At 32.7% G+C, this 14,960-nt stretch overlaps 2 protein-coding genes across 2 annotated transcripts; both read left to right on the top strand.

The window, feature by feature from the left end:
• The first annotated feature begins 1,797 nt into the window (after positions 1 to 1,797).
• LOC111706877 (uncharacterized) lies at positions 1,798 to 7,067 on the top strand. Its single transcript, XM_023479808.1, has 9 exons — positions 1,798 to 1,806; positions 2,013 to 2,072; positions 2,458 to 2,517; positions 3,012 to 3,087; positions 3,390 to 3,477; positions 5,009 to 5,055; positions 5,213 to 5,249; positions 5,459 to 5,520; positions 7,011 to 7,067. Exons 4-9 carry the CDS (start codon positions 3,061 to 3,063, stop codon positions 7,065 to 7,067), a joined length of 318 nt encoding a protein of 105 aa, XP_023335576.1. The 5' UTR covers positions 1,798 to 1,806; positions 2,013 to 2,072; positions 2,458 to 2,517; positions 3,012 to 3,060.
• Positions 7,068 to 7,492: 425 nt separating this feature from the next.
• LOC111706883 (uncharacterized) lies at positions 7,493 to 12,206 on the top strand. Its single transcript, XM_023479824.1, has 8 exons — positions 7,493 to 7,667; positions 8,150 to 8,223; positions 8,686 to 8,776; positions 9,250 to 9,320; positions 9,586 to 9,762; positions 9,904 to 10,594; positions 11,092 to 11,257; positions 11,974 to 12,206. Exons 1-6 carry the CDS (start codon positions 7,661 to 7,663, stop codon positions 9,964 to 9,966), a joined length of 483 nt encoding a protein of 160 aa, XP_023335592.1. The 5' UTR covers positions 7,493 to 7,660; the 3' UTR covers positions 9,967 to 10,594; positions 11,092 to 11,257; positions 11,974 to 12,206.
• Positions 12,207 to 14,960: the final 2,754 nt, after the last annotated feature.

Raw genomic sequence — 14,960 nt, 5'->3', positions numbered from 1 at the left:
CTGACGGATAACCAAGGTTATTTTCGTGAAAACCGTGAAGACCAAACTTAAACTTTGGCGGGCTGCCGACGCGCCCACATCTTGATTAATGGTTGTTATAATCTATTTAAATATCTAGATTATCCTAAATCCGTTTTAATTTTGAGTAATAAAGCTATACATTCATGTTTTTCCCCCCGAAATAGTTCACTGTAATAAAGACGACATTCTTAATTTGTTGTGGATTTACAGGATCCATTCAAGGATAAATATAAGAAGGGGGAAATTAATTATAAATAATTGCAAGCTACAATAAATACAATGTTCGTAAATGAAAAGATTATCAGAATATTTTTATTTTGTACATTCTCACCATGAAACACAATGTTAATGCATTTTAAGAGTTGTGACAAAAACCAGTCTAAATAATTTATTTTAGGATTAACAGAAGAAAATTTCCCTTCTTTGAGAAACGAAAGATTCATATAATAAATAAAGTGATGGGTATATTATTTTTATTTATTAAAAAAAACGCTTTATGAGGTGTATATTTTGTACCAATAAATCTGATTCCCCCTCCCGGCCTTGTCCAGAAACTGGGTTACCGACAAAGAATGAAACCTCAAAGGTGTCAGAATCTTCAATATTTTTTATATCTATAATTCCCTGAAGCTGTAACTTTGTATACATGTTTGTTTAGTAAGTTTATATTAACTATTTTATATTTAATTTAAGACTTTTAGGCCGTCATTTCAGTCTCAACCTTTGTAGATAACCCTGTAGAGTGTAGATACTATTAAAGTGGACTGTAAAAATAATTTTAAGTGACCCTCCATGAAAAAATGCTAATGCCCTATCCGATTCACAACGATACCGTTAAAAGCTGGGCCTGATTATTATGAAGTATTTAATTAGATTGCATGTTTATAATTTTAAAAACAGTTTTTTTCAATTGTGGTTCTTTAAAAAAGTGACTTGCATTTCTAATGCAGAAAAACATATAAGGATGATAAGAAGCAATCACTTGTCTAGAAAAACAACATTATTCTGAACATATTGGTTTAAAGGGTACCATAGTTTATCGAACATTGTCGTCTTTGCATGGAGGCACACTTTAAAATACGCTAACAGTCCATTTAATGTGCTTACTGATATTTGATCTGCATTAGGATATCAAGTATACACAGATCCGAAGTCTGCTTGAGTATGTGTACTACGGGGAGGCATCTGTACAGGAGGAGGAACTGCAAGGTATAATGTTAGCATAATAATATAGAAAATTAATAATAAACACAGAAACAAAATAAATCGAAAATATGAATAAAACAAAATTTTAAAATTTAACCATGAATAATAGCAAATGGGGGAAAATGCCAAATACCAAAAATATATGGACTGAAAGATTAAAACTTGAAACTGAAGGTACATAGTATCCAGTATCCACCTTAAATATCAACCTTAAATTATTTTAAAATCTAACGTACTTTGTATGCTAATTGTACATTGTACATATGTGTTTTTTCTTTCAAATGAATAAATGGATAACTTTTATTGTAAATTACCAATGATTTTATTTTTGGTATGATAAAGAAAATCAAATTTGTAGCAATGACTTTAGCATAGAAGTAAATCAATCCAGTAATGAAACTAACAGGGTTAGAAATTAAAAAAGAACTTAAAATAAGTGTTGTGAGCTTTTAATAAAAAATTATAAATGATGATCTTTAAATTATACCCCCGTACACTAGGGTAATTATTAGTAAACCAACCAGGTACCCCCCACCCCTTTGGCCTTTTCACAAGGGTTAATAGTATTAAACAAACCAGGTTCCTCCCCCCTGTAGCCCTGTGGTTGAGATTACATGGAACAAGACTTCCTCTGCTTATAATATGTATTTGTATACGCATTAACATCAAATATACGCATTTATAAACCTTTTTGGATTAAAAATCAAATATCTAAAAAATATTTTTTATTATGTAAAATGAAACGGTTTCATAGAGAAGTTTAATAGGCTTAATTTTTATTAAAGGGACAGTTCCCGAGATAGCAGAAAAGAATCAAACTCATCCAAATCCAGCTATACACCCAGGTAGAGATTTGAATTTAATCTTTTGGTATACACTCATAAGACTGTTCTATTGGTGTATGTTTCTCGGGGTGACTTTGATACTATAGTCCAATCGCTACAACAACTGCATTATCGGTTCAATCGCTACAACAACTGTATTATGGGGGNTCGTTATTTTTTTGTTTTTCAGTTCCGGCAGTAAGCCAAATATCTGGCCTAGACAAACATATTTTGAATATGTCGTTATTTTTTTGTTTTTCAGTTCCGGCAGTAAGCCAAATATCTGGCCTAGACAAACATATTTTGAATATGTCGTTATTTTTTTGTTTTTCAGTTCCGGCAGTAAGCCAAATATCTGGCCTAGACAAACATATTTTGAATATGTCGTTATTTTTTTGTTTTTCAGTTCCGGCAGTAAGCCAAATATCTGGCCTACATCACCGGCCAAACTTCTAGGCTCCGGCAGGTTAGTCAAAACAATTTTTTAAATGTCAAGATTTTTTTAGATTTTTATATTATATCCAATTTGGTAGTGATTTTTGTCAAAACCCCTTTTTTTAAATGAATGAAATCAAGAATTATTAATTTTATGAAATCAAAAAATGTTGAATTAATGAAATCAAGAATTGTGGAATTAATTAAAAAACTAGAATTGTTGAATTAATGAAATCAAAAATTATTGAATTGAAATCAAGAATTATTGAATTAATGAAATCAATAATTATTGAATTAATGAAATTAAAAATTGTTGATTCAATTAAATCAAGAATTGTTAAATTAAGGAAATCAAGTAATGTTGAATTAATGTAATAAAGAACTATTATATCAATGATTTGTAAAAAAATCAATTTTTAGACCATTGAACCAATTAATTGAATGATAAATCAACGAATCAACCAATAATTAAACAAATGTTTATAATAATTAATTGATTGATTAAGTAATCCATTAACTAATCAGAGTAGAGAAGGAGGATGATGGAGTGCTTGTAATAGATGAGGAGAATAGCATGGATTCAAATTCACTTAGTAACATGGTGAGACATTTTTTTGGCTCCATTATTGTTAGCAAAAGGAAATCAGAGAAAATTAATAAACAAACTGAGGATTGTGGAAAAATAAGCAAAAAGAAAAGACGTGATCATTGATCAGTGATCATTTATATATTAAAAAAAACCATTTTTTTAGTTTTTCGTTAAAAAGAAGATAATCTTTTTTAAAAAACAAATTTAGATTTTTTCTTTTCTTAAAACCTATATTTTTAGTTGTTTATTAAAATATTTAAAACTTTTTATGCTATAACTAGGATTCTAAAAATAAATATTTTTTGTAAAATTAGAGTGCTGCGGAGATGAATGCAGAGAACTACCACGGACACTACATGAACGATGAGAGCCCCCCGGCCCCCGGGATGATCAGAGTTGTTGGTAAATAAAAATTCACATGAATCCGTCCAAGCAGATTTAGCATCCCATGAATCCAGAGGAGTACGTTCTTACTTTTAACACCCCCCCCCCCCCCAAGGGGGGGGAGAATTCAGCCCAGGGAAGAAAAAAAAGAAAAAAAGGGAAAAGAGTGAAAAAAGAGAGAAAAGAGAAGAAAAAAGGGGGGCGAAAGGAAAAAGAGGGAAAAAAGAAAAAAAGAGGGAGAAAAAGAAAAAAAGAGGAATAAAAAGAAAAAGGGAGGGAAAAAAAATATATTAAAAGAAGAAGAAACCTAATAATATCACTATTTTATGAGCCTGGTGAAGAAAATTATAAATATATTTCTTTCTCTCTATTTCTTAATGGTGAAATTATTACTTTCCCCAGTGGCATAAGAGAAGAAAAAACATGATTTACCCCAAAAATATTAAAAGTTTTAGTCATTGCCTATATGGGGAAGAGAAATCAGATACTTCAGAAACGTTTCATATATTTCCTTTTTACTGAGAACTAAATCTCATTTCCCAATTGTATTTTAAGTTCTAATGGAAGAGAATTAAAAAAACCTTTATTGTAGCACAGGCTAGGCATTAACTGCTTGGAGGATAGACAGCTTAGTGTCAAACACTTTTTTTTCAAATTATTTTTATTATTAGTTTTTATCTGCTAGCTTCGGCTCACACAAGAAAGTATCAAACTTTTTTCTTTAAAATCATGTTTTGCCCCATTTAAAAGCTTTAATAATTTCAAAAAAAATCTCAGAGGGGACTTGGTTTTTGACCTTTTTAGGGCACCAAAAGACTCCCTTGTACAACCAAAATACAAAAAAAAAAATCTCCTAAGGGGGCGCTGCACCCCCCTCGCGTGCTACCCACCCCCCGCTGCATATAACTTCTTTGAACATAGCGCGGGCTGCATCAAACTGTAAAAATAACCTGATGTTTTGGTTGTGACTTTGGGGGAAAAAACACCCCAAGCCCTGGGTAAAAAATTTGGCTAAAAGGACAAAATGACTAAATTAAAGATAAAAATCAAGGTAAGTGATGCAAAAATACTTAATATAGGGTAAAATACGTGATATAGTGACAAAAATATCTAGTTTGTGATAATAGCCAAAATCATGTTCACTTCCGGGGAAGGAAATTCTGAACAATAATGCCGTCAACCAGATTAAGCATCCCATGAATCCGTCCAACCAGATTAAGCATCCCATGAATCCGTCCAACCAGATTTAGCATCCCATGAATCCGTCCAACCAGATTAAGCATCCCATGAATCCGTCCAACCAGATTAAGCATCCCATGAATCCGTCCAACCAGATTTAGCATCCCATGAATCCGTCCAACTAGATTAAGCATCCCATGAATCCGTCCAACCAGATTAAGCATCCCATGAATCTGTCCAACCAGATTAAGCATCCCATGAATCCGTCCAAGCAGATTAAGCATCCCATGAATCCGTCCAACCAGATTAAGCATCCCATGAATCCGTCCAAGTAGATATAGATCACCCTGAATGCGAACATATTTTTCAGGAGCAAACGGGAAAGCTGAATGGAAACGGTACAAGCAGTACACCAAGGAAATAAAACAAAGAAAGACAACAATTGAATTTTTTTTAAACTAGTTTTTATCACCATTTTTATGACAAAAAAGTAAATGCCTTTTTAAAAAACCTATTTGACCTTCTTTCAATATAAGTTTTTAAAATTGTGTAATAAATGTTTTGTTCCATCTAGGATGATATTGTTGCTGCAATTGAAGAAGTAAAAAATGGTAAGATTACGTTTAATATTATCAGTGTAATATGAAAATAATAATTCATTTTCTAATCAAAATTCAAAAATATATTTTTGAAAAATTAGCAGTCCCGATCTTTTTAATAATCAATCTGATTTTTGTCCAGGCATTATGATCATGTCTCGTACTTCCTGTTTTAAAAAATGTGTTAAAAGTAAATTTTAATTCGACAAAAAATTTTTCAGGGATGAGTGCATTGCAGGCGTCGAGAAAATACGGGGTTCCATCACGCACACTGTATGATAAGGTAATATTCTATTTATTAATAATATTTCAGAATTATAGAATATTTAAGTTTTGAGACTAAATATAAAATAGTATTACAGAAAGTTTATGATTTTTCACTCAATAGACACACATTTTTTATTCAAATCGATATTCTGCCGAAAAAAAGAATTGTTTCCAAAAAATCTTTTTTAGCGGATTTTTTGTTTGTGCTCTACAAAATATTTTTGCATTTGATGATGACATTTAAATATATCAACTTCAACTATGCAAAAAAAAATATTTTGTGTTGTGTAAAACATACCCTATATATATAGAACATAAAAAATATAGGGCTGTCTTACATCAGAAAATGTTAAATAAGAAAGTTAAAAATTATTTTTTTTCTGCAATAGCCAATGCATTTCATATTAGAATATACTTATTATTGATCAACAATCAAATAAACGGGTTTAGGGGAAATGGCTAATATGTGTGTGAAATTTAATTATTTAAATTTGTTTTAGATTTGTATTTAAATAATATAATTTGACCAAGTTTCTCGTACACATATTGTAGAATGTAAATGTGGATATATCATAAGAACTGACTCTAAAAATCTGTCAATTGTACTAATTTAAGTTTAAACGATGTAAATTAAAAGATTTTAAATACATTAATATATTTCCAACTAATTACGTTACTACTAAGTGGGTAGGGGACCGGGAGTGAAGTGCACTTGTTAAAATATTTTTCTCAATTTTTTTTACAAATCAAGATTATTATTATTATTATAAATACGAAGACGATTAATGTTAAATGTGTTGTACCAAACTTATATCTGTAAATGTTATTAAAAACTTCCAAAACAATTCCACAAATTTCGTCGTGTTGGAAATGTTTTTTTTAATCACTACTTAACTTTTTGAGGATACTCAATTTGCAATATTTTGATGGGGAAATCATTTGAGCGGGAAAAAGGTTAAAAAGGTCGAAAATTATTTTCAAGTTTAGCCTCCTTCACCCTGTGAAAATCATTTGATTGAAAAACGAAAATATCACCATTCTCTATCATATAAACGAAAGGTGAAGAATACTATAGTGAATCGTCAATGGCATTTTTTAAATGATAGCTTACTTTGAATTAGGTTAATATTCCCTTTAAAGTTATTATTATTATTATTACCAGGTAGTAGGTATAAGTTCATATCTGCAAACCAGGAAGTAGGTACCAGGTAGTAGGTATAAGTTCATATCTGCAAACCAGGAAGTAGGTAGTAGGTAGAAGTAAATAATATGCAAACCAGGAAGTAGGTAGGAGTAAATACCAACAAGCAAGGTAATAACGTAATAAAGTACAAACAAGCCACGGTTGTAGGTAGTACGTTAAATAGATCAACATTCAGCATGTGAGTGAGCGAGAACAAGAAGTCCTTCTTTTTTTAGGGCAATTAGCCATTTAAACATATAAATCTTCGGGTCTGGCAATTATTTATCTTTTACTTGTTTATATTTTGATTCTTTTATTTTTAGGTTCCTATGATCAACAGTCTTGGCATGCAGACCAACGAATTCAGACAAATAGACTAATTTATTGAACAATAGACAAATGTAGACAGATACAGATTAGACAAATATACTTACTTTTACGAATAAAAATTTAGGTGGTTAGAATGGGGGATAGACTGTTAGACAGATTAAGATTGTTATTAATTACTATTAAACAAGTAGACACGTAGATAGGTAGACGCAATATTACTAGGCATACAAGAAAGGACATGGAAAACCAGAGGTTAATATTTTTCTGTTTGCATGACATGGTTTAGCCTTGCAGGCCATGGATAGGCCTTGCAGAACATGGATAGGCCTTGCAGGACATGGATAGGCCTTGCAGGACATGGATAGGCCTTGCAGGACATGGATAGGCCTTGCAGGACATGGATAGGCCTTGCAGGACATGTAAAGGCCTTGCAGGACATGGATTGGCCTTGCAGGACATGGATAGGTCTTGCAGGACATGGATAGGCCTGTAAAGAAATCTAGAAATACCTTGATTGATCTCTAGCAAGACAAGTTTGAGGATCCTAATTTCTGATATTTAGGTTGGTTTACCTAAAGAGGGGATAGTTCAGAAGCTACCTCTTCTGCTAACCCAGAAACCTGAAGTAGAACAGGCTCCTAGTATGCCAGGTATTTAATACAAGCAGGACTTGAGATATGGAACAGAGGTCGGGGGTGGTTATTAGTTCTGTGATTCTTATTTTTGGCCCTTTTCCCCCCCCCCCCCTCCCCTTTCCGAATTATTTTTTCCTGCGGGGTTTTACTAGGCTGTCGTTGTCCGCGCATACTTTGTTCGAGGTTTACGGGGGGGGGGGGGCGTAAAAATATGCCAGGGGTATACATATATATATATCAGAAAAATTTAAGTTTGGAAAGAAATCTCAAGATTTTCCCTCTTTCAATGTTAATTGCTGAAACATTAATTATTTTTCCCTTAGAATCGTTTATTTAATTTCCCTAATTCATCGATTATATTAAATATCGCTTACTTACTACTGGGGAAATTGCTTTTTTGAGATCAGGTTGGGAATGGGGTTACTTAAGTGATTATTTTATAAATCCAAATCCTATTCTTGTATATGAACTGAACCCTTTAATATAACTTCATCCAGGTTCTCTGCTGGATATGATGACGGTGATGATGATGAACCAGAAGATGAACAACTTTAACAACTTGAACAACCAGGTATACAAGCTGGATGGGGAGTTGAGTATTACCCCATCCCCTCTCGAAAAATATTTCCGCTGCGCAGTGTGAAAGTTTAATAATACTTTGTTTTACAATTTTAATCTAATGGTCACAAGTTGTGGGCGCACTGAGTTTATTGGCATTGCATTCAGATTCTACCCTTCAATGATTAATCTCTGTCAACCAATCATATACTTGGTTGCCCTTTATACCTTTTACAAACTACAAAATATATTGAAATTGAGTCTTTGCCACAAACCCAAATTTTCTAATTCTTATATCTTTGCAACCTGATGCTGTAAACCTTTGATCTTTCAAACTTGGGTTATTTCAACTAACAGAATTAATTTTAGTTTGAAATAATTGGGTTTCAAAATAAAGGGATTAAAAAATCAGAGTTTGTAACAGACTCGATTCCTTTATGAGTCTAATTTTTATTATACTAATTTTTCATTTTAGAATGTGCCGGTAAGCCTGTCGAACATCCTGAGACACGCCGCCGTCGTAAATGGTGGCGGCGGTGGCAATGGGAGTGGCGGTAGCGATTCAGGTAAATCTATTTATTACTTTATTATTTAAAGATCTAATTGCATTCGTATCTTTTATTCTTTATGACTGCCATATAACTTAATTATAAAAGGCCTAGCTGAAGGCTTTAATATTTTGATGCTATATGAACAGTGCACCATGCACATTTCACAATGCACATGGTTTTTCTGCAAAACTTAATTTCAATTTCTTTTAATCAATGTACTAAGATTTTGATGTTATGCAATATTAGCTTTGGAATCCAGCTTTGCCCGGAAAGTAAGTTCCCTCTAAAAAGTCGACCAAATCAACCTTAAGTCGACCTACTCAACTTAAAATTTTAAAACCAAGGTTTAACGAGTTCCCCCATCAAAATATGAGACAAATCAGTCAAGGGGGCCTGAGTTATGATCGGATATGAAATCGGACAGACCGCAGAGATTACTAGAAACACACTGCTCCGTTTATAAACTAAATCTTGTTGTATGATTGCAGGACATAGTTCCTCTGATCTAGAGGTAGCTGTAAAGGAGGAGAGGGAGGAGGAGGAGAATAGCATGAAGAAGGTAACATTTTCAGCATAGCGCTTAATGTTAGAAGAGGATTTTTAAAAACATTTCTGAAGTTGTCGAAAGTTTACATTTTTCTTCAATTTACCTTTCCCTTGAGACACACACACTTCTAATGTAATTTAAAATGTGTTTAATTTATGCACAATAACAAAATTGTACATTCCTGTTGTCGGGATATCTGAATATTCAGGTCATTTTATTCAGGTCAAATTAATAAATTAATAAAGAAAATATATAAATATTAATTTTTTTCAAAAAGGAAACCGGTGAAATAGTCCCATCACGTCATTCAACCAACCCAGTTGACCACAACCTGGACAGCAGCGCGCCAATCAACCTGGCAAATGGTTCTGCGCATGCTGTTAACGTGATGTTGACCCCTCGCGAGGAATCTAATCAGCTGAAAAGAAAACCCTCTGGTTCACCAGACGAGGAGGTAAAATAGAAATTACAAATTTTCCCCCCCCCCCCCGTCCCTCAATTCCTGTTTTGTTTATTTTTTTTCTTTATTCAAATTTTCTCTCTCTCTCTTTCCATTCTTGTTGCTGACAGGTTTATGATATTTGTTTTGTATCAGGGATTCCAGGCTAAGAGACAAGTAATACCTAATGTGGAGCCTTTACATCAGGAGGCTGCTTGAGAACTGTCTTGGAGCTCAACACTTACAACAGCTGTCTTGGGAACCTTGAAAGCTCTCTAGGAACTCGACAGCTCTCTTGGGAACCTTGACAGCTCTCTAGGAACTCGACAGCTTTCTAGGAACTCGACAGCTATCTTGGGGACCTTGACAGCTCTCTAGGAATTCGTCAGCTTTCTTGGAGCACTTGACAGCTCTTTAGAAGTAAGTCAGCTCTCCAGGAACTTGCAGCCCCCTAGGAGTTTGTCAGCTCTTAGGGAGCTTGACCTCTAGAAGCTTGTCAGCTCTCTAGAAGTTTGTCAGCTCTACGATCTAAGAATGTTAAAGGATAATTTCAACTCACTAGTTGGAAACCTTTGTCACCTGTTCATTGTTTATCATACATGTTGGTCGTAAACAATGTACTACGATATCTACCTCAAATGAAGAAATTTAAAGTCTGATCATTTTAAAAATTTAGCTCAATTTTACTATGTTATTTAAAAGTTAAGTTTTTTTCTTGAAAAACTGGAAGAGTCTATTTAGACCATTTTAGTGGTAACAAGTTTTATGTACCAACCAATAGACCCATTTTTTTCAATGCATTTAATCGTTAATCAACAATGCTCGCCTAACGCAATTAAATACCTCAGTAATACGGATTTGAAATGGATAAACAGTTAAAATGTGTTCTGCACCATTTTCACTTCCGATTGCCATTTTACCGACTGCAACAAGTTACCTCAGAAAGTGTAGATTCCGAAAATATTGCGGAACATTTCCGCAATGTTTTGTCTGTTGAATTTGACACTTTTCCGAAAATAGAAAATAGACTGATCCCATGCTTCAAAGACTGATTTCCGTAATTGTGTTCCCCTCACTGTAAAAGTACTTTAACCGTGTCGCTATGTATGTTAAAATTTTCTAAAAAATGTTTCATGCTGACTGTTCTAAACTTCGCGTTATTTTTGTTAATTAAAAACAAAGAACTTCTTTTTTTACAATATTTTTTCATTATTATCTCTACGGGCTCATTTTACAATCGTATTTTTTAACAAGAATTCGCTCATTAAAATGTTCAGAATTCTTAAATTAATTTAAAATTTCTAATTACCAACCAGTAAAATCCCTATTTTTGAAATTTAAAAGTATTCTTAAGTTCTAATTAAACGCGTGATTGTAAAATTAAATTTTGTTATTATTGTATTTAATGTGTTAATTGTTGTAATTGAGAACCAATATGGAGAAATTGTACATTGCACGTACACTGTACAAGGCACAGTTTGTACTAAGCATACAATATACTTGGTCTAATGTATTCTACAGCGTTCAACCATATCATGTTCAAAAAGGCACTATCGATTGCTTAGGATCCATTTCATTTGATGCGGATCCGGATCCGGTCCTGTAAAAAACGGAAAAGTTTTGCTAATTTTTTATACAAAACAAGTTTTCTTTTGCTCTCTACATCTTTTTATGTAGAAACTTGATTTTTATCAAATAATAAGGAAAGGTTATGATCAGTTGACACCAGTGCTTAGGATCCATTTAAGTTTGATGCGGTTCAGGATCCGATCCTGGATCCGCTCTGGAAAAAAATGGATCCGGATCCAGGTTATTTCCTTAAAATCCACTGATTTTTTAAACAAAGCAGAATTTTCAAATTATTTGTCTTATTTTTTGCTTTTTTTATGCTAAAACTTGATGAACCATTCATAAATCAGGAAGCTTTTATAATCTTTCTTTTTTCAATGGTTTAAATTTGGGTTTTGAGAGTTAAAATTAGGGTTTTTTTGCAGTTTTTGGTTGACATTTTGCCCCTTGGATCCGGATCCGTGGATCAGGATATTTTTGCGGATCCGGATCAGGATCCTAAGCTCTGGTTGACACTTTAAAAGTGTGTTTTGAGAACAACAAGTTTTGTTTCTCGTTTATTTTAATTGAAATTTTACCACTTACCTTTAGATCCGGATCCATTAGATCACGTCATATATCAGAAATATATTTCAAAGCTTAATGTGATGTGGTTAGCGCTGATAACCTTACATCTTAATCCTGTATGAGAACCATTTTGGAGAAAATAATCATTATGAATACTAGATGTGAACGCCATGTTACTTGAATGTATGAAATGTTGTAAATATTGTACATGTTGACCGGAAAGGGGGGGAGTAGTCCATAACCTTAAACCGGCCATACTCGGGGAGAGAATTGAAGACTGAATATCGTAAAATACACTGTTAAATAAATTCATTTCTAAGATTCAATTTGATTTAGAAGATCGAGTAGGCGATGCTTTAAATACCAAACATATTTTAATTTTATTATTTAACGTAGATTTTTCCCTAGTCAATTAAAAAATTGTTTAATTTTGCAAAGCGTTAGCACTCTTTTCAGACAATAACTTTCCGACTTTTCAGTATAAGAGAAACTTATTGAAATAATACATAAATAGGAAATAATGGGACGATTTAAAAGTCGGCTATTATTTGCAAGATCAATATTAAAACTTGTATTGTATCGGTTTTGCCAAGAATAAGAATTTCTTTTTAAACTGTTCAATGAACTGCCATGTAAATTGGAATTAGAAGTTATTTATTTATCTGATGAAGACGAATGACAAGTTTGTGACTGAATAGATGAAACATTTGAAAGACAACTTGGGAACTCGGTGTCGCCTGGAAACTAAGCGTTCGCTACAAAAGCCAACCCACTCCAATTAGATTACTAAACCCAAGCTCAAAATATGGTTCTACCGAGTTCCCCAATCAAACTTTGAGGCAAATCGGTCCAGGAGTTCCGGAGTTATGATTGGACAAACAACAGCAGCTTCTCTTTGTTTCCATGTTAAAGCGTATCAACTATTCATGCGGTTTACAAGCTTTATATTTATTTAAATTGATATCGAAAGTCGTCTTCGTTGTTTTGAGATATGTACGACGACTACTGTAATTAGGGTGTCCATATAAACATGGGAACTACGTGAACACTTTTTTATCCCGTCTTTGTTTAATAAGGCCGTTTTCGACAACGCGAAACTGGAGAATTATTCGTCTTCCAAATAATGTATAAGATGCTAAAGGCTTTTTACAGTTTATTCCGTTCAGCAAATTTTTACTCAAAATTTTTACTTTGAAATCAATTTTATTAGGAGAATGACTGCCATTTAATATTTTTAGTTATTCTCTTTGGTATCAAACAAAAAATTATGGAAGAAGACATTTATTTTCACCAACTGTCATGTTTCGTGGAACACCCTGTACACACTTTTATGCAATTCCATTAGCGCCTGATCCAATCAGGGTTCAATCATGTTTTTGTTGTCTATTCTGAACCAATAGAAATTCCATGGCAGTATCATCTATCTATCTCATTCTTCAATTAGAGATAAATCCTTATATCGGGGCTAAACAGTAAATGGAAATATTTACTTCTACTCAAACTATGGTGTGTAGGATGGCCAAACTAAAAGAATTACCACCAAAAGACTTCTAGTCTCGGGATTTCCAAAATGAGACGCGCCATTTTTGCACCTTCCAAATTGGTGATATTTTTTAACATCTCCGTCAATTTTAAATATTCTGAGTAATACGACTGCATATAAGATATACAATCAATTTTGAAACATTTATGAATGTCGTCTTGACAACTTTTCAATAAAATACTAAAACTCAGAAATTGTTGAAATAAATGAACAGCATGCAGCAACATATTTCAAGAGTTCCATATTATTATTCAATTTAAAACTAAATATCTCCCGCAAGGTTATTATTAAATTCAGTAAATGGCATTTTATGAATTCGTTCGATGTCTTCGAAGTTCTATCAGAATTCAAAGAAAATTTGCAAGTCTACTTTTAATGGACTCCCTACTTTAATTTTAATTCTATTTCTATTTTAAGTTGGTGATCTTCATCTTAAACTAATAGAGCTGAAAACGTAACATCTATATATATAAATTTGGCTTTTCTGTCTGTCTGTTTGTTTGTATCCAATGAACGTCGAAACGGCTGACCGATCGGGCCCAAATTTTTTGTGGGACATCACGTGACCACAGGGAAGGTTTATAAATGATACAAATTTTAAAAAAATGTGTTTTAAAGGTTTTTAATTTTGTAAACAAATGAAATTCTTGAAAATCCGCGAATTTTTTCTTCTTTGTTTTAAAATGTAAACAAAAAGAACATGTTCACAATTTAAATAGAAGATGGACGCGAAGCGCCTTAAAAGCCTAGTAATCTATAAAATTTGGCTTGTCTGTCTGGGTGTCTGTTTGTTTGTTTGTTTGTATCCAATAAACGTCAAAACGGCTGAACCGAATCTGATCGGGCCCACATTTTTTGTGGGACATCACGTGACCACAGGAAAGGTTTATGAATGATAAAATTTTTTAAAAAATGTGTTTTAAAGGTTTTTAATTTTGTAAAAAAAATTTAATTCTTGAAAATCAGCGAATTTTTTTTTTAAATCCGCAAAAAAATTTTCTTCTTTGTTTTAAAATGTAAACAAAAAGAACATGTTCACAATTTAAATAGAAGATGAGCCTAGTATATTTATAAATTTGCTTTTTTCACTCATACTTGGTCGTAAAATCAAAACCGAGGAACTACGAGCTGACAAAGTCGTACCGAATATTTTGAATGAATTAGACCTTGTATCCGAATTGGGCTGATTTGTATGATAAATTTTGACATTTATACTTCATCAGAGGATATAATACTTTATATCTAATCTGTGGAAATAATTACTTAAGTTTTTTAACTATAATCTCGTAGTGATTTACTTCTATTGAACGCAAAGCGAAATAATCTTTTTTCACTAAATAATGTTTCCTATCAATTTCTAACCAAGAATTTGTGCGACAAACAAATATGTTAGAAACCAATTTTTCTCTTATGATTATGCATGAATCAAAACTCAAAAGGTCGCAAGCTCTTAAAAGCAAAAATCAGTACGAATTCTGCCTATTAGTACTTCAAAACCAACGCCATTAATTTGTAATTGAACCAACCTACGATA

This window comes from Eurytemora carolleeae, unplaced genomic scaffold, assembly GCF_000591075.1.
Source record: "Eurytemora carolleeae unplaced genomic scaffold, Eaff_2.0 scaffold763, whole genome shotgun sequence".
Taxonomy (NCBI): domain Eukaryota; kingdom Metazoa; phylum Arthropoda; class Copepoda; order Calanoida; family Temoridae; genus Eurytemora; species Eurytemora carolleeae.
Note: the sequence above shows the minus strand (reverse complement) of the source record. Positions and strands in the feature narration are given on the sequence as shown.

What these genes read in the sequence shown, in the direction of transcription:
- LOC111706883 (XM_023479824.1), top strand. An exon ending in TTAACAACTTGAACAACCAG is followed by an intron (nt 8,224 to 8,685) that starts GTATACAAGCTG and finishes TTTTCATTTTAG; the next exon opens with AATGTGCCGGTAAGCCTGTC. An exon ending in GAGTGGCGGTAGCGATTCAG is followed by an intron (nt 8,777 to 9,249) that starts GTAAATCTATTT and finishes GTATGATTGCAG; the next exon opens with GACATAGTTCCTCTGATCTA.
- LOC111706877 (XM_023479808.1), top strand. Translation starts at nt 3,061, where the DNA reads ATGGATTCAAATTCACTTAGTAACATG. An exon ending in CGGGATGATCAGAGTTGTTG is followed by an intron (nt 3,478 to 5,008) that starts GTAAATAAAAAT and finishes CATATTTTTCAG; the next exon opens with GAGCAAACGGGAAAGCTGAA. An exon ending in CACGCACACTGTATGATAAG is followed by an intron (nt 5,521 to 7,010) that starts GTAATATTCTAT and finishes TTTTATTTTTAG; the next exon opens with GTTCCTATGATCAACAGTCT.